Genomic DNA, 18,894 nt, shown 5'->3' with positions numbered 1-18,894 from the left:
AAGGATTGTACCAATGTGAGGCGTGTGCTATTTTCATTAAACTAGTTTAGCCTGCTTGAGATCCGGGGCTGTCGTAAGTGATCGAGCTAATGCTAGCTTTGTAAAGATAATTAGCTAGCTACGTAGTATGCTACGTAGTTATGCTACGTAGTTTGCTAGCTTACTTTAAAGTTAATTTACTTCGGTAGCTAGTTCACCCCGGTCGTAGAAGATGAATGTGATGTTACTTCGAACATCTGGTAAAGTTGGCTAACTAGCTACTAGTAACCAAAACAGTCACTGAATCAGGATACTAGCTAGCTAGATTTCAATGTCGCGTCAATGCATCAACTTTAGTTTACTTATGGAGGAGACTGTCATATCATATTTTGTTTATTGTGCACCTTTCCATATACATAATTGCAACGTGACCTATCACAAAATGAAGAAACTGCAATTAGTAAACAATCTGTTTACAATGTGCATATTACAAGACACGTTAGGCTGGACACATTACATTTTTAACAATACTTTTTCTGATAAAACTAGTTAATTGCATCCGCCATGGAGCCCAGTTTCATAATATTACAAATATGTCCCAGCTGTCTGCCGTAGTTTTGAAGTAATCACGAAAAAAACAGGCCTTATTTTGGGGCATTTTTCCCGCTCCTAATAGTTCTATTGAGCACCGTGGCACCAACTCGCCTTCCGACCGTTCTACTCACATTGTTCTAAGTCACGCCTCCTGCTTCGCTGTTGTTGGCAATGCCCACGTTGGTAGTTAAAATGTACACCACAACACATTACTCATGGAACTACTTCCGTGTTATGCAGACATACTCACACTTGGCACCATCGAGGTGCGGATGTTTACTTTCTACACAAGTTATTTTTCAGTTTCGTCCTAAGAACAGATTGTAGTGGTAAAATAAAAAGGGATACATAAATGGAATTATAAGCGTCACTCCATTCAGAAGAGACCCTGCGAATGTTCAATTCCATTCATATGCTAGTGTTCCAGCTTAGCTAACGTTCTTTTGCCATGTTTCATCCTTGGGGGAATTTTGACTCATTCTATTGTCCAGCCTAGACATGCTAGCTACACTTTCTCGTACCCATGTATGCCAGTTTTATGAAGGGGTGCGTGCACAAAGAACATTTTGTTTTGTATTGTAACCTTCTCAATATGACCTTTACAGTGGGAAGCCCTAAGTAGTTCACAAGACCTCCTAGGAAGTGAGCTGGAAGGAAAGAAAGGAGCCAGGTTGCAAGAAAACAGATGAAAGAAGGGGCAACAATGTCGGAAGAAGGGGCAACAATGTCGGATGAAGGGGCAACAATGTCGGATGAAGGGGCAACAATGTCGGATGAAGGGGCAACGGCTTCGAAAGAAGGGGCAATGGATGCCACTGGTAGTGAAGAGGAGTCCGATGCCTTGTCTAATGGCAGCCCCATACCACCTAAGAGGGGAAGGGGTAGGCCCAAAGGATCAGGCTCCAAGAAACCTAAGATACTGAGGGTACTAGACAAGCAGCCACGGGGCAGGCCACGTAAAGTGGTTGACCCTAATGCTGTTTCAGCAGAGCGTGGCCGGCCCAAAAAAGTTCAGCAAAAAAAAAAATTGGGTAGGCCGAGGAAGTACCTGTCACCCGAGGAGGAAGAGGAGAGAAAGATACTGAAAAGCCAACCTAGAGTGTGGAAGCCGCTCGGAAGGCCGCGCATCCATCCCCGCAGGGATCCCCCCGCCACACCCACCTCTGCCGAGCCACGGAGAAGAGGCCGTCCACTCAAGGCATCAACAGATAGAGGTGCCAACTTACAGACGAACCCACCTCCAACTTCTAAAGTTTCAAAGCCCCCCGCTAAAGATGATTCCCCGCGAAAGAGTGGCCGCCCCTTAGGCTCCTTCAAAGCCAAGAGAGCAGCAGAGACGGATAGGTCCAACAGTTCACCCTCAGCCAAACAGGGTTGCACTGTTTCTCCAATAGTAAGGCTTTACCGCCGCTCCAACGGTAAAGCAAATGTGTTCGATGAAGCTGCCTTCCAAGCCCAGAGGCAAAAAGGCAAGAGAAAGTCTGTGAACGCTGATTATACAGCGTATGATTCAGAGGAGGAAAATGAAGATACACAGAGAAATGAGGATGAAGTCTTTTCTCTAGTAGAAGATGACAAAGAAGAGGAAATTAAACCACGCAATGGTCATGGCAAGGCTAGTAAACCTGGTAAGGTAGTGGCAGCTATTAAGAAAAAAGAAGTGGTTGTTCCTAAGAGGGGGGGCAGAAAGCCTGGCTCAATCAAAAAGGTTGTAAAGTAAAAGGAACCTGGGCGGAGCAGACTGAACGAGTATCAGTAGCATCTTGTAAGATGTTTTTTTAACATTTTATTATCTCTTACCCAGCTCTTTCTTGCTTTCTCAACTAACCTATGTGTCTGTTTGCTCTTGCTGTTATTTTTTATGGTTTGATGCCTTCGTGGAAACCTTGTGGAAAAGAAAAGTACTTTTTGTACTTCCTTGGTCATCTATAGCTTGAATGATGTGAAGACAATTTCATTGACAGTTGTTAATCTTGTATTATTCTGTTCAGACTTATCCCATTTAGATTTTTTCACTGGTACTGTCATTGATACAGTTTCTAATTCCATACACATCCTATAGTTGATGATATTCTCATTGAGGTTTGTTAATCTTGTATTGGTCTGTGCAGATTTGTCCAAATAAGCTCAAATGGTTTAAATCAATTGAATTAGTTAAGTATTTTGTTTTTTGTTTTTTATCTCTCCGTAAGCTCTGTAGTTTTCGAATTGCTAATGTCTTCTAATTTTATTTGCCTGAATTGCCAAAGCTTTGAATGTAACAACTTCCCCGTCCCAGCTATCTTTGTTTCGATATAGATGTTGTTAGTATCACTATCATGGCACCCTTTTACCTATAAAGTGCACTACTTTTGACCAAAGCCCCATGGACCCTGGTCAAAAGTAATGCACTATAAGGGGAATATGGTGCCATTTGGGACTGTACCATAATCATAGTTGTTTTCTTTCACTTGGTTCATTGCATACTTCACCTTGTGGAGTCAAGACGGTACCTGTAAACTTCCAATCCATCATCCTTAAGATTTCTCTTAGAAGATGTATGGTTATTCACTATTGTGATGGTTTTGTTTGCCAGTATCATCCTTGTAATTCACTCAACATCACTCCTCACAGTTCTTTTTAAGACTTTTTATGTCAGCTCTTTTTACTTGTTTTTTATCACTTGGCTTTCATCTGAAGTGGATGGCTTGGTTTCACAGACTCTGGGTGATGTTGTGTGTAAATGTTCAGATTGTATGTTAAACATGTCTTCATCTAGTCTGGTATTTGTTTATTTAATTAAGTATGTGCTGGACCATGATATCAACAGTTCATATTGCATTACAACTTCGTAAATTCTGTAATATAAAAATAGTAATTGAGGTACACAACAGAATCTATAATTTGTATGAATTCATGTTCCTGTGACCAAAGCTTGTTAGTTTCATGTTTTCAACTTGGTCTCTCAACTTGGTCTGTTGCTTGGATTAATACAATGTTCTTCAAGATGCAGTTAGAACTATAGAGATACATACCGTAAGTTTTACCTATGTATTTATCTCTGTGATCAGAAACAGGTCTGTGAAACCTCCCCAACGTTCATTTGAGGGTAATGTGAATTTCTGTTTTTTTAGAGAGAGCAAATATTTAGAAAGTTTCATGTAATAAAGTGAAATGTCAAACTTTGTTTTTGATGTTTTTTTAATCTCAATAAAACCTCAAATATGACTTGCTTTGTCTTTATTTTGTATTATTGTAAAGCTTAAAAGCAGAATGTGGTGAATAAATGGAAGATTTGATAGAAACATTTATTCCTGGCTGGTCAGGATCAAAAAGTCAGTGGTGGAATGTTCACACCGTTTATTGGACCGAGCTCAATCCATAAGTAATACTGACGTCTGCAGAGTCTGACTCTCAGCCGAGTTCCCCGACTCTACCTAGCGTTTATTGACAGGATTATTCCCGTCATTCTTAGTTTAGCTAAATGGTATAGTCGTTGTGCATTCTCAATGGACATTTGGGTCTTTTCGTAAATTCGTTCTGGCTATCTACAGTACTCTGATTTCAGAGCACTCTCCTCTGAGTGTAATGAATTTATGAGCGCTCAACCCCCATTGAATATGGCTGGTGTCAGTAAACTTCAGCAAAAGAGCGTAATTTACAGTCACAGTTACAGTCACCAACGCTCTGGAAAACTGCCTAACCAGCTCTGCTAGGGTGAGTAAAATGGTCAGTGGTCTCATTTGTGTCTGGAAGTAGCTAGCAAGCTAGCCAACGTTAGCTTGGGTGCTTGACTGCCAGAAGATCAGAAAGCCAAAGGCTGGAGTGTCCAGTGTGCGCTCCGAGAATGAAAGCTCTGAATTTACAAACAGACAATCTGACTACACTCTGAATTTACAAGCGCACTCTGGCACTCCAGATTGAATTTAAGAACACACCCAAAGTTGTAAAATGTTTAGCTAGTCATTTGTTATGCTAACTAGCTAGCAAGAGGTTGCATAGCAACAGCATCAACTTCCGGTAGACAAGTGAAGAGACAGTACGCTCAACTGAAAGCATACTGTTCGTGTACAGTATACTAAAATTAACTATGTAGTATATACTCATTAAGTGTGCAGTATACGTATGTTAGTATGGGTATTCGCACGCAGCTCTGGTTGCCTCTGCCAGGAGGCTGAAACTTGGCTGCAAGTGGCTCTTCCAGCAAGACACTAACCCCAAGAACACATAATCTACAAATAAATGATTAATTGACCACAAAACCAATACTTTGCAATGGCCATCTCAGTCTCTTGACTTGAACCCCATTGAAAACCTGTGGTTTGAATTGAAGAGGGCAGTCCATATTCACAGACAAAGGATATCAAGGATCTGGAAAGATTCTGAATGGAGGAATGGTCTAAGATCCCTCCCGATGTGTTCTCCAATCTCATAAAACATTTTAGAAAAAGGCTCAATGTCATTATCCTCGCAAGGTGAGGTATTGAAAACAGGGATGACAATTTTGACCCCTATCTTTAAAAATATATATATTACTTGTTAAACAAAATTTATTTCTCTGAACAATAAAATAACAATTTTCCAATGTTTTTTAGCATACAATAGCTCAGTATTTTTAAATTTTATTTTATAGTCTTTTTTTGCTCATCTTTATCAAGTGTGCCAATAATTTTGGACCTGACGGTACGTATCAAAATAATTTACTGAAAACAAAAATAAATTACATAAAAATAAATCTCTTGTGCCATAAATTGTGCTACTATATTGTACACAAATGAATTGAATAAATTAAAATTTGTCTCTAATTACTCTTATTTTCTCTAACTCAAACTAATTATAAAATCTTTAAAGAGAGCAAGGTATTTTGTTTCATTTCAAAAAAGCATAACATTTTATAAAAGCAGAATATTTCAGTCACCTTACATTATTCAGCCTTGCAGGGAGCTTGGTGGTTTTCCTGGCCCTCTGCTAGTGGTGGTGCATCCTGGGACAGTTGATATTGATTGTGCCATTTGCTGAGGAGACAGACTGAGACACATTAGTACCCAGCTCACCCCTGCTGAAAAACACATTAACTGGGAGCCCTGTCTCGTAACCATGGCAAAGCATGCAGGGAGCAGGTAGGGGTATTAGGGGGCAGCGGGTTCAACACACAGTCTCTCTGGGATTGTCTCTCAAGCTCTCTCCCTGTTTTTCTCCAAATCCCACACAGAGGCACGTACAGGGTCATGCACATGCGCACACACACACATACAATTTGTATATATTTTTCTTATTCAGGCTGCTTCCATCACTCATGTTACCACATACCTCTTATCTCCCTTAATCTCCATACATCAATGTTTTTCCTGTCTATGGAGACATGAGAACAAAATATAGAGGTAGCGAAAATAAAGGGGTAGCAAATCAAGTTGTGCGAAAATAACAAAAGTAGTGGTTGATATACTGTATATTTTCACTATGCCATATTATTTTATACAGAAGCTGTAAAAGTTCTCAGCTATACTGTAGTGATCCTCCCTAATGAGCCACCTTGCAATTCCCACCAAGTGGGTTAACCCTATTGGCGTGATGCGTGGGGGGCTTGCTTTTCACGCCAGTGACACCTGTTCGCGACCCACCCACTTAGGGCATTTAAAAGGGTTGAGGGTTCAAATGCTGCTCCTGAGTAGTCCATGGTGGTGGATAGGCATTCACTGAAGGCTGCAGGGGTTACCGTTCAATGGCAGAACCCAGATATGTTAAAGGTACAGAAGGTGGACTTTGTGGCCTTTATAGCTATGGTGATTAATGGCACTGCCAAGGTGGAGAGGAAGTCCTGGAAAATAGACATTGTTGTGGATGCGACGGAATGTTTCCTGGGACTGAAAGACTTCTTGGCAGAGGAGTTGCATGGAGTATTGTCACAAGCCTCTCAGGTGAGAATTAAACATGAATACATTATTTAACCTTTATTTAACTAGGATAGTCAGAAGAAGGGAGATATGGGGATTTGAAGGATAGAAGAAGTGGGTGTTTGGGGGTTTTGGTTTTGTCAATGTGGTTTTTATTGTTTTATTTTGGGTGGATTTGTTTTCCCTATCATGTTTTATTTTTACCTTGTTTTTTTCAACGTCGTCCAGTTGGTGGCGGTAATTCATCTTTTGGTGTTGTAGCATGTCCAGATCATCCAGAAGAAGCCCAAGCGTTTTCCCAGGCTTTCAAAGGAAATCAATCAGAGATATGATGCTATTATGCTTCTTTTTTTTATTTTATAATAATTGCTCAAGGAAATAACTCTCCACAAGGGTCATCAGTGTCTTGTGAAAGAACAGGGGTCATAGATAACATCTTATTTATTTCAGGGAGCGGAAATTAAAAACGTTGTTCCACTTCCCCTTTAGTCGATAGAAAATCAGCTTTCACCCGCCACAACGTCTGGTTGAAATTCAAATCGCTAGCTAGCTAAACAATTACAACAAAGGCCGATTAAACATCTGGCGACTTTCATGACAAACGATATCTGATAGAAGTGTAGACAGCACCAGCTACGCAAGGATTGTACCAATGTGAGGCGTGTGCTATTTTCATTAAACTAGTTTAGCCTGCTTGAGATCCGGGGCTGTCGTAAGTGATCGAGCTAATGCTAGCTTTGTAAAGATAATTAGCTAGCTACGTAGTATGCTACGTAGTTATGCTACGTAGTTTGCTAGCTTACTTTAAAGTTAATTTACTTCGGTAGCTAGTTCACCCCGGTCGTAGAAGATGAATGTGATGTTACTTCGAACATCTGGTAAAGTTGGCTAACTAGCTACTAGTAACCAAAACAGTCACTGAATCAGGATACTAGCTAGCTAGATTTCAATGTCGCGTCAATGCATCAACTTTAGTTTACTTATGGAGGAGACTGTCATATCATATTTTGTTTATTGTGCACCTTTCCATATACATAATTGCAACGTGACCTATCACAAAATGAAGAAACTGCAATTAGTAAACAATCTGTTTACAATGTGCATATTACAAGACACGTTAGGCTGGACACATTACATTTTTAACAATACTTTTTCTGATAAAACTAGTTAATTGCATCCGCCATGGAGCCCAGTTTCATAATATTACAAATATGTCCCAGCTGTCTGCCGTAGTTTTGAAGTAATCACGAAAAAAACAGGCCTTATTTTGGGGCATTTTTCCCGCTCCTAATAGTTCTATTGAGCACCGTGGCACCAACTCGCCTTCCGACCGTTCTACTCACATTGTTCTAAGTCACGCCTCCTGCTTCGCTGTTGTTGGCAATGCCCACGTTGGTAGTTAAAATGTACACCACAACACATTACTCATGGAACTACTTCCGTGTTATGCAGACATACTCACACTTGGCACCATCGAGGTGCGGATGTTTACTTTCTACACAAGTTATTTTTCAGTTTCGTCCTAAGAACAGATTGTAGTGGTAAAATAAAAAGGGATACATAAATGGAATTATAAGCGTCACTCCATTCAGAAGAGACCCTGCGAATGTTCAATTCCATTCATATGCTAGTGTTCCAGCTTAGCTAACGTTCTTTTGCCATGTTTCATCCTTGGGGGAATTTTGACTCATTCTATTGTCCAGCCTAGACATGCTAGCTACACTTTCTCGTACCCATGTATGCCAGTTTTATGAAGGGGTGCGTGCACAAAGAACATTTTGTTTTGTATTGTAACCTTCTCAATATGACCTTTACAGTGGGAAGCCCTAAGTAGTTCACAAGACCTCCTAGGAAGTGAGCTGGAAGGAAAGAAAGGAGCCAGGTTGCAAGAAAACAGATGAAAGAAGGGGCAACAATGTCGAAAGAAGGGGCAACAATGTCGGAAGAAGGGGCAACAATGTCGGATGAAGGGGCAACAATGTCGGATGAAGGGGCAACAATGTCGGATGAAGGGGCAACGGCTTCGAAAGAAGGGGCAATGGATGCCACTGGTAGTGAAGAGGAGTCCGATGCCTTGTCTAATGGCAGCCCCATACCACCTAAGAGGGGAAGGGGTAGGCCCAAAGGATCAGGCTCAAAGAAACCTAAGATACTGAGGGTACTAGACAAGCAGCCACGGGGCAGGCCACGTAAAGTGGTTGACCCTAATGCTGTTTCAGCAGAGCGTGGCCGGCCCAAAAAAGTTCAGCAAAAAAAAAAATTGGGTAGGCCGAGGAAGTACCTGTCACCCGAGGAGGAAGAGGAGAGAAAGATACTGAAAAGCCAACCTAGAGTGTGGAAGCCGCTCGGAAGGCCGCGCATCCATCCCCGCAGGGATCCCCCCGCCACACCCACCTCTGCCGAGCCACGGAGAAGAGGCCGTCCACTCAAGGCATCAACAGATAGAGGTGCCAACTTACAGACGAACCCACCTCCAACTTCTAAAGTTTCAAAGCCCCCCGCTAAAGATGATTCCCCGCGAAAGAGTGGCCGTCCCTTAGGCTCCTTCAAAGCCAAGAGAGCAGCAGAGACGGATAGGTCCAACAGTTCACCCTCAGCCAAACAGGGTTGCACTGTTTCTCCAATAGTAAGGCTTTACCGCCGCTCCAACGGTAAAGCAAATGTGTTCGATGAAGCTGCCTTCCAAGCCCAGAGGCAAAAAGGCAAGAGAAAGTCTGTGAACGCTGATTATACAGCGTATGATTCAGAGGAGGAAAATGAAGATACACAGAGAAATGAGGATGAAGTCTTTTCTCTAGTAGAAGATGACAAAGAAGAGGAAATTAAACCACGCAATGGTCATGGCAAGGCTAGTAAACCTGGTAAGGTAGTGGCAGCTATTAAGAAAAAATAAGTGGTTGTTCCTAAGAGGGGGGGCAGAAAGCCTGGCTCAATCAAAAAGGTTGTAAAGTAAAAGGAACCTGGGCGGAGCAGACTGAACGAGTATCAGTAGCATCTTGTAAGATGTTTTTTTAACATTTTATTATCTCTTACCCAGCTCTTTCTTGCTTTCTCAACTAACCTATGTGTCTGTTTGCTCTTGCTGTTATTTTTTATGGTTTGATGCCTTCGTGGAAACCTTGTGGAAAAGAAAAGTACTTTTTGTACTTCCTTGGTCATCTATAGCTTGAATGATGTGAAGACAATTTCATTGACAGTTGTTAATCTTGTATTATTCTGTTCAGACTTATCCCATTTAGATTTTTTCACTGGTACTGTCATTGATACAGTTTCTAATTCCATACACATCCTATAGTTGATGATATTCTCATTGAGGTTTGTTAATCTTGTATTGGTCTGTGCAGATTTGTCCAAATAAGCTCAAATGGTTTAAATCAATTGAATTAGTTAAGTATTTTGTTTTTTGTTTTTTATCTCTCCGTAAACTCTGTAGTTTTCGAATTGCTAATGTCTTCTAATTTTATTTGCCTGAATTGCCAAAGCTTTGAATGTAACAACTTCCCCGTCCCAGCTATCTTTGTTTCGATATAGATGTTGTTAGTATCACTATCATGGCACCCTTTTACCTATAAAGTGCACTACTTTTGACCAAAGCCCCATGGACCCTGGTCAAAAGTAATGCACTATAAGGGGAATATGGTGCCATTTGGGACTGTACCATAATCATAGTTGTTTTCTTTCACTTGGTTCATTGCATACTTCACCTTGTGGAGTCAAGACGGTACCTGTAAACTTCCAATCCATCATCCTTAAGATTTCTCTTAGAAGATGTATGGTTATTCACTATTGTGATGGTTTTGTTTGCCAGTATCATCCTTGTAATTCACTCAACATCACTCCTCACAGTTCTTTTTAAGACTTTTTATGTCAGCTCTTTTTACTTGTTTTTTATCACTTGGCTTTCATCTGAAGTGGATGGCTTGGTTTCACAGACTCTGGGTGATGTTGTGTGTAAATGTTCAGATTGTATGTTAAACATGTCTTCATCTAGTCTGGTATTTGTTTATTTAATTAAGTATGTGCTGGACCATGATATCAACAGTTCATATTGCATTACAACTTCGTAAATTCTGTAATATAAAAATAGTAATTGAGGTACACAACAGAATCTATAATTTGTATGAATTCATGTTCCTGTGACCAAAGCTTGTTAGTTTCATGTTTTCAACTTGGTCTCTCAACTTGGTCTGTTGCTTGGATTAATACAATGTTCTTCAAGATGCAGTTAGAACTATAGAGATACATACCGTAAGTTTTACCTATGTATTTATCTCTGTGATCAGAAACAGGTCTGTGAAACCTCCCCAACGTTCATTTGAGGGTAATGTGAATTTCTGTTTTTTTAGAGAGAGCAAATATTTAGAAAGTTTCATGTAATAAAGTGAAATGTCAAACTTTGTTTTTGATGTTTTTTTAATCTCAATAAAACCTCAAATATGACTTGCTTTGTCTTTATTTTGTATTATTGTAAAGCTTAAAAGCAGAATGTGGTGAATAAATGGAAGATTTGATAGAAACATTTATTCCTGGCTGGTCAGGATCAAAAAGTCAGTGGTGGAATGTTCACACCGTTTATTGGACCGAGCTCAATCCATAAGTAATACTGACGTCTGCAGAGTCTGACTCTCAGCCGAGTTCCCCGACTCTACCCAGCGTTTATTGACAAGATTATTCCCGTCATTCTTAGTTTAGCTAAATGGTATAGTCGTTGTGCATTCTCAATGGACATTTGGGTCTTTTCGTAAATTCGCTCTGGCTATCTACAGTACTCTGATTTCAGAGCACTCTCCTCTGAGTGTAATGAATTTATGAGCGCTCAACCCCCATTGAATATGGCTGGTGTCAGTAAACTTCAGCAAAAGAGCGTAATTTACAGTCACAGTTACAGTCACCAACGCTCTGGAAAACTGCCTAACCAGCTCTGCTAGGGTGAGTAAAATGGTCAGTGGTCTCATTTGTGTCTGGAAGTAGCTAGCAAGCTAGCCAACGTTAGCTTGGGTGCTTGACTGCCAGAAGATCAGAAAGCCAAAGGCTGGAGTGTCCAGTGTGCGCTCCGAGAATGAAAGCTCTGAATTTACAAACAGACAATCTGACTACACTCTGAATTTACAAGCGCACTCTGGCACTCCAGATTGAATTTAAGAACACACCCAAAGTTGTAAAATGTTTAGCTAGTCATTTGTTATGCTAACTAGCTAGCAAGAGGTTGCATAGCAACAGCATCAACTTCCGGTAGACAAGTGAAGAGACAGTACGCTCAACTGAAAGCATACTGTTCGTGTACAGTATATTAAAATTAACTATGTAGTATATACTCATTAAGTGTGCAGTATACGTATGTTAGTATGGGTATTCGCACGCAGCTCTGGTTGCCTCTGCCAGGAGGCTGAAACTTGGCTGCAAGTGGCTCTTCCAGCAAGACACTAACCCCAAGAACACATAATCTACAAATAAATGATTAATTGACCACAAAACCAATACTTTGCAATGGCCATCTCAGTCTCTTGACTTGAACCCCATTGAAAACCTGTGGTTTGAATTGAAGAGGGCAGTCCATATTCACAGACAAAGGATATCAAGGATCTGGAAAGATTCTGAATGGAGGAATGGTCTAAGATCCCTCCCGATGTGTTCTCCAATCTCATAAAACATTTTAGAAAAAGGCTCAGTGTCATTATCCTCGCAAGGTGAGGTATTGAAAACAGGGATGACAATTTTGACCCCTATCTTTAAAAAAATATATATTACTTGTTAAACAAAATGTATTTCTCTGAACAATAAAATAACAATTTTCTCTCTCCCTGTTTTTCTCCAAATCCCACACAGAGGCACGTACAGGGTCATGCACATGCGCACACACACACATACAATTTGTATATATTTTTCTTATTCAGGCTGCTTCCATCACTCATGTTACCACATACCTGTTATCTCCCTTAATCTCCATACATCAATCTTTTTCCTGTCTATGGAGACATGAGAACAAAATATAGAGGTAGCGAAAATAAAGGGGTAGCAAATCAAGTTGTGCGAAAATAACAAAAGTAGTGCTTGATATACTGTATATTTTCACTATGCCATATTATTTTATACAGAAGCTGTAAAAGTTCTCAGCTATACTGTAGTGATCCTCCCTAATGAGCCACCTTGCAATTCCCACCAAGTGGGTTAACCCTATTGGCGTGATGCGTGGGGGGCTTGTTTTTCACGCCAGTGACACCTGTTCGCGACCCACCCACTTAGGGCATTTAAAAGGGTTGAGGGTTCAAATGCTGCTCCTGAGTAGTCCATGGTGGTGGATAGGCATTCACTGAAGGCTGCAGGGGTTACCGTTCAATGGCAGAACCCAGATATGTTAAAGGTACAGAAGGTGGACTTTGTGGCCTTTATAGCTATGGTGATTAATGGCACTGCCAAGGTGGAGAGGAAGTCCTGGAAAATAGACATTGTTGTGGATGCGACGGAATGTTTCCTGGGACTGAAAGACTTCTTGGCAGAGGAGTTGCATGGAGTATTGTCACAAGCCTCTCAGGTGAGAATTAAACATGAATACATTATTTAACCTTTATTTAACTAGGATAGTCAGAAGAAGGGAGATATGGGGATTTGAAGGATAGAAGAAGTGGGTGTTTGGGGGTTTTGGTTTTGTCAATGTGGTTTTTATTGTTTTATTTTGGGTGGATTTGTTTTCCCTATCATGTTTTATTTTTACCTTGTTTTTTTCAACGTCGTCCAGTTGGTGGCGGTAATTCATCTTTTGGTGTTGTAGCATGTCCAGATCATCCAGAAGAAGCCCAAGCGTTTTCCCAGGCTTTCAAAGGAAATCAATCAGAGATATGATGCTATTATGCTTCTTTTTTTTATTTTATAATAATTGCTCAAGGAAATAACTCTCCACAAGGGTCATCAGTGTCTTGTGAAAGAACAGGGGTCATAGACAACATCTTATTTATTTCAGGGAGCGGAAATTAAAAACGTTGTTCCACTTCCCCTTTAGTCGATAGAAAATCAGCTTTCACCCGCCACAACGTCTGGTTGAAATTCAAATCGCTAGCTAGCTAAACAATTACAACAAAGGCCGATTAAACATCTGGCGACTTTCATGACAAACGATATCTGATAGAAGTGTAGACAGCACCAGCTACGCAAGGATTGTACCAATGTGAGGCGTGTGCTATTTTCATTAAACTAGTTTAGCCTGCTTGAGATCCGGGGCTGTCGTAAGTGATCGAGCTAATGCTAGCTTTGTAAAGATAATTAGCTAGCTACGTAGTATGCTACGTAGTTTGCTAGCTTACTTTAAAGTTAATTTACTTCGGTAGCTAGTTCACCCCGGTCGTAGAAGATGAATGTGATGTTACTTCGAACATCTGGTAAAGTTGGCTAACTAGCTACTAGTAACCAAAACAGTCACTGAATCAGGATACTAGCTAGCTAGATTTCAGTGTCGCGTCAATGCATCAACTTTAGTTTACTTATGGAGGAGACTGTCATATCATATTTTGTTTATTGTGCACCTTTCCATATACATAATTGCAACGTGACCTATCACAAAATGAAGAAACTGCAATTAGTAAACAATCTGTTTACAATGTGCATATTACAAGACACGTTAGGCTGGACACATTCCATTTTTAACAATACTTTTTCTGATAAAACTAGTTCATTGCATCCGCCATGGAGCCCAGTTTCATAATATTACAAATATGTCCCAGCTGTCTGCCGTAGTTTTGAAGTAATCACGAAAAAAACAGGCCTTATTTTGGGGCATTTTTCCCGCTCCTAATAGTTCTATTGAGCACCGTGGCACCAACTCGCCTTCCGACCGTTCTACTCACATTGTTCTAAGTTACGCCTCCTGCTTCGCTGTTGTTGGCAATGCCCACGTTGGTAGTTAAAATGTACACCACAACACATTACTCATGGAACTACTTCCGTGTTATGCAGACATACTCACACTTGGCACCATCGAGGTGCGGATGTTTACTTTCTACACAAGTTATTTTTCAGTTTCGTCCTAAGAACAGATTGTAGTGGTAAAATAAAAAGGGATACATAAATGGAATTATAAGCGTCACTCCATTCAGAAGAGACCCTGCGAATGTTCAATTCCATTCATATGCTAGTGTTCCAGCTTAGGTAACGTTCTTTTGCCATGTTTCATCCTTGGGGGAATTTTGACTCATTCTATTGTCCAGCCTAGACATGCTAGCTACACTTTCTCGTACCCATGTATGCCAGTTTTATGAAGGGGTGCGTGCACAAAGAACATTTTGTTTTGTATTTTAACCTTCTCAATATGACCTTTACAGTGGGAAGCCCTAAGTAGTTCACAAGACCTCCTAGGAAGTGAGCTGGAAGGAAAGAAAGGAGCCAGGTTGCAAGAAAACAGATGAAAGAAGGGGCAACAATGTCGGAAGAAGGGGCAACAATGTCGGAAGAAGGGGCAACAATGTCGGATGAAGGGGCAACAATGTCGGATGAAGGGGCAACAATGTCGGATGAAGGGGCAACAATGTCGGATGAAGGGGCAACGGCGTCGGAAGAAGGGGAAGGGGCAACTGCGTCGGAAGAAGGGGCAACGGCTTCGGAAGAAGGGGCAATGGCGTCGAAAGAAGGGGCAATGGATGCCACTGGTAGTGAAGAGGAGTCCGATGCCTTGTCTAATGGCAGCCCCATACCACCTAAGAGGGGAAGGGGTAGGCCCAAAGGATCAGGCTCCAAGAAACCTAAGATACTGAGGGTACTAGACAAGCAGCCACGGGGCAGGCCACGTAAAGTGGTTGACCCTAATGCTGTTTCAGCAGAGCGTGGCCGGCCCAAAAAAGTTCAGCAAAAAAAAAAATTGGGTAGGCCGAGGAAGTACCTGTCACCCGAGGAGGAAGAGGAGAGAAAGATACTGAAAAGCCAACCTAGAGTGTGGAAGCCGCTCGGAAGGCCGCGCATCCATCCCCGCAGGGATCCCCCCGCCACACCCACCTCTGCCGAGCCACGGAGAAGAGGCCGTCCACTCAAGGCATCAACAGATAGAGGTGCCAACTTACAGACGAACCCACCTCCAACTTCTAAAGTTTCAAAGCCCCCCGCTAAAGATGATTCCCCGCGAAAGAGTGGCCGCCCCTTAGGCTCCTTCAAAGCCAAGAGAGCAGCAGAGACGGATAGGTCCAACAGTTCACCCTCAGCCAAACAGGGTTGCACTGTTTCTCCAATAGTAAGGCTTTACCGCCGCTCCAACGGTAAAGCAAATGTGTTCGATGAAGCTGCCTTCCAAGCCCAGAGGCAAAAAGGCAAGAGAAAGTCTGTGAACGCTGATTATACAGCGTATGATTCAGAGGAGGAAAATGAAGATACACAGAGAAATGAGGATGAAGTCTTTTCTCTAGTAGAAGATGACAAAGAAGAGGAAATTAAACCACGCAATGGTCATGGCAAGGCTAGTAAACCTGGTAAGGTAGTGGCAGCTATTAAGAAAAAAGAAGTGGTTGTTCCTAAGAGGGGGGGCAGAAAGCCTGGCTCAATCAAAAAGGTTGTAAAGTAAAAGGAACCTGGGCGGAGCAGACTGAACGAGTATCAGTAGCATCTTGTAAGATGTTTTTTTAACATTTTATTATCTCTTACCCAGCTCTTTCTTGCTTTCTCAACTAACCTATGTGTCTGTTTGCTCTTGCTGTTATTTTTTATGGTTTGATGCCTTCGTGGAAACCTTGTGGAAAAGAAAAGTACTTTTTGTACTTCCTTGGTCATCTATAGCTTGAATGATGTGAAGACAATTTCATTGACAGTTGTTAATCTTGTATTATTCTGTTCAGACTTATCCCATTTAGATTTTTTCACTGGTACTGTCATTGATACAGTTTCTAATTCCATACACATCCTATAGTTGATGATATTCTCATTGAGGTTTGTTAATCTTGTATTGGTCTGTGCAGATTTGTCCAAATAAGCTCAAATGGTTTAAATCAATTGAATTAGTTAAGTATTTTGTTTTTTGTTTTTTATCTCTCCGTAAGCTCTGTAGTTTTCGAATTGCTAATGTCTTCTAATTTTATTTGCCTGAATTGCCAAAGCTTTGAATGTAACAACTTCCCCGTCCCAGCTATCTTTGTTTCGATATAGATGTTGTTAGTATCACTATCATGGCACCCTTTTACCTATAAAGTGCACTACTTTTGACCAAAGCCCCATGGACCCTGGTCAAAAGTAATGCACTATAAGGGGAATATGGTGCCATTTGGGACTGTACCATAATCATAGTTGTTTTCTTTCACTTGGTTCATTGCATACTTCACCTTGTGGAGTCAAGACGGTACCTGTAAACTTCCAATCCATCATCCTTAAGATTTCTCTTAGAAGATGTATGGTTATTCACTATTGTGATGGTTTTGTTTGCCAGTATCATCCTTGTAATTCACTCAACATCACTCCTCACAGTTCTTTTTAAGACTTTTTATGTCAGCTCTTTTTACTTGTTTTTTATCACTTGGCTTTCATCTGAAGTGGATGGCTTGGTTTCACAGACTCTGGGTGATGTTGTGTGTAAATGTTCAGATTGTATGTTAAACATGTCTTCATCTAGTCTGGTATTTGTTTATTTAATTAAGTATGTGCTGGACCATGATATCAACAGTTCATATTGCATTACAACTTCGTAAATTCTGTAATATAAAAATAGTAATTGAGGTACACAACAGAATCTATAATTTGTATGAATTCATGTTCCTGTGACCAAAGCTTGTTAGTTTCATGTTTTCAACTTGGTCTCTCAACTTGGTCTGTTGCTTGGATTAATACAATGTTCTTCAAGATGCAGTTAGAACTATAGAGATACATACCGTAAGTTTTACCTATGTATTTATCTCTGTGATCAGAAACAGGTCTGTGAAACCTCCCCAACGTTCATTTGAGGGTAATGTGAATTTCTGTTTTTTTAGAGAGAGCAAATATTTAGAAAGTTTCATGTAATAAAGTGAAATGTCAAACTTTGTTTTTGATGTTTTTTTAATCTCAATAAAACCTCAAATATGACTTGCTTTGTCTTTATTTTGTATTATTGTAAAGCTTAAAAGCAGAATGTGGTGAATAAATGGAAGATTTGATAGAAACATTTATTCCTGGCTGGTCAGGATCAAAAAGTCAGTGGTGGAATGTTCACACCGTTTATTGGACCGAGCTCAATCCATAAGTAATACTGACGTCTGCAGAGTCTGACTCTCAGCCGAGTTCCCCGACTCTACCTAGCGTTTATTGACAAGATTATTCCCGTCATTCTTAGTTTAGCTAAATGGTATAGTCGTTGTGCATTCTCAATGGACATTTGGGTCTTTTCGTAAATTCGTTCTGGCTATCTACAGTACTCTGATTTCAGAGCACTCTCCTCTGAGTGTAATGAATTTATGAGCGCTCAACCCCCATTGAATATGGCTGGTGTCAGTAAACTTCAGCAAAAGAGCGTAATTTACAGTCACAGTTACAGTCACCAACGCTCTGGAAAACTGCCTAACCAGCTCTGCTAGGGTGAGTAAAATGGTCAGTGGTCTCATTTGTGTCTGGAAGTAGCTAGCAAGCTAGCCAACGTTAGCTTGGGTGCTTGACTGCCAGAAGATCAGAAAGCCAAAGGCTGGAGTGTCCAGTGTGCGCTCCGAGAATGAAAGCTCTGAATTTACAAACAGACAATCTGACTACACTCTGAATTTACAAGCGCACTCTGGCACTCCAGATTGAATTTAAGAACACACCCAAAGTTGTAAAATGTTTAGCTAGTCATTTGTTATGCTAACTAGCTAGCAAGAGGTTGCATAGCAACAGCATCAACTTCCGGTAGACAAGTGAAGAGACAGTACGCTCAACTGAAAGCATACTGTTCGTGTACAGTATACTAAAATTAACTATGTAGTATATACTCATTAAGTGTGCAGTATACGTATGTTAGTATGGGTATTCGCACGCAGCTCTGGTTGCCTCTGCCAGGAGGCTGAAACTTGGCTGCAAGTGGCTCTTCCAGCAAGACACTAACCCCAAGAACACATAATCTACAAATAAATGATTAATTGACCACAAAACCAATACTTTGCAATGGCCATCTCAGTCTCTTGACTTGAACCCCATTGAAAACCTGTGGTTTGAATTGAAGAGGGCAGTCCATATTCACAGACAAAGGATATCAAGGATCTGGAAAGATTCTGAATGGAGGAATGGTCTAAGATCCCTCCCGATGTGTTCTCCAATCTCATAAAACATTTTAGAAAAAGGCTCAATGTCATTATCCTCGCAAGGTGAGGTATTGAAAACAGGGATGACAATTTTGACCCCTATCTTTAAAAATATATATATTACTTGTTAAACAAAATGTATTTCTCTGAACAATAAAATAACAATTTTCCAATGTTTTTTAGCATACAATAGCTCAGTATTTTTAAATTTTATTTTATAGTCTTTTTTTGCTCATCTT

General features: G+C 40.7%; 3 protein-coding genes and 2 long non-coding RNA genes across 31 annotated transcripts in view; 3 read left to right on the top strand and 2 right to left on the bottom strand.

The window, feature by feature from the left end:
- The window catches only part of LOC118941148, a 63,494-nt gene extending 57,592 nt beyond the window's left edge, over window positions 1-5,902 (bottom strand). For all 12 annotated transcript variants that reach the window (XR_005037437.1, XR_005037442.1, XR_005037438.1 and 9 more), the window contains exon 1: window positions 5,471-5,902. This is a non-coding gene — a long non-coding RNA (uncharacterized LOC118941148). The remainder of the gene's footprint in view (window positions 1-5,470) is intronic.
- LOC118941146 lies at window positions 50-3,783 on the top strand. Of its 2 annotated transcripts, none has more exons than XM_036952616.1 (2): window positions 50-73; window positions 1,179-3,783. In XM_036952616.1, exon 2 carries the CDS (start codon window positions 1,259-1,261, stop codon window positions 2,291-2,293), a length of 1,035 nt encoding a protein of 344 aa, XP_036808511.1. In that variant the 5' UTR covers window positions 50-73; window positions 1,179-1,258; the 3' UTR covers window positions 2,294-3,783. The 2 variants fall into 2 exon arrangements, with proteins under 2 accessions (XP_036808511.1, XP_036808513.1); XM_036952618.1 differs by lacking the exon at window positions 50-73 and adding an exon at window positions 683-839 and having other exon boundaries at window positions 1,179-3,780.
- Window positions 5,903-6,917: 1,015 nt separating the features above from the next.
- Window positions 6,918-10,886, top strand: LOC118941147. 5 transcript variants are annotated; one of them, XM_036952619.1, is made up of 2 exons: window positions 6,918-7,100; window positions 8,264-10,886. In XM_036952619.1, exon 2 carries the CDS (start codon window positions 8,344-8,346, stop codon window positions 9,337-9,339), a length of 996 nt encoding a protein of 331 aa, XP_036808514.1. In that variant the 5' UTR covers window positions 6,918-7,100; window positions 8,264-8,343; the 3' UTR covers window positions 9,340-10,886. The 5 variants fall into 5 exon arrangements, with proteins under 5 accessions (XP_036808514.1, XP_036808515.1, XP_036808516.1 ...); XM_036952620.1 differs by having other exon boundaries at window positions 6,922-7,324; XM_036952621.1 differs by having other exon boundaries at window positions 6,923-7,105.
- A 154-nt stretch (window positions 10,887-11,040) lies between these two features.
- On the top strand, window positions 11,041-17,474 carry LOC118941137 (serine/arginine-rich splicing factor SR45-like). 11 transcript variants are annotated; one of them, XM_036952567.1, is made up of 3 exons: window positions 11,041-11,375; window positions 14,759-14,848; window positions 14,891-17,474. In XM_036952567.1, exons 2-3 carry the CDS (start codon window positions 14,839-14,841, stop codon window positions 15,982-15,984), a joined length of 1,104 nt encoding a protein of 367 aa, XP_036808462.1. In that variant the 5' UTR covers window positions 11,041-11,375; window positions 14,759-14,838; the 3' UTR covers window positions 15,985-17,474. The 11 variants fall into 11 exon arrangements, with proteins under 11 accessions (XP_036808462.1, XP_036808453.1, XP_036808464.1 ...); XM_036952569.1 differs by having other exon boundaries at window positions 11,042-11,375; window positions 14,912-17,474; XM_036952566.1 differs by having other exon boundaries at window positions 11,042-11,375; window positions 14,759-14,869; window positions 14,912-17,474.
- Window positions 13,104-18,894, bottom strand: part of LOC118941149 — a 21,171-nt gene continuing 15,380 nt past the window's right edge. Inside the window, exon 6 of the long non-coding RNA XR_005037449.1 lies at window positions 13,104-13,257. This is a non-coding gene — a long non-coding RNA (uncharacterized LOC118941149). The remainder of the gene's footprint in view (window positions 13,258-18,894) is intronic.

The sequence above is a fragment of the Oncorhynchus mykiss genome, chromosome 18 (assembly GCF_013265735.2).
Source record: "Oncorhynchus mykiss isolate Arlee chromosome 18, USDA_OmykA_1.1, whole genome shotgun sequence".
In the NCBI taxonomy this organism is placed as follows: Eukaryota; Metazoa; Chordata; class Actinopteri; order Salmoniformes; family Salmonidae; genus Oncorhynchus; species Oncorhynchus mykiss.
This window is presented reverse-complemented; position numbering and strand designations above follow the sequence as displayed.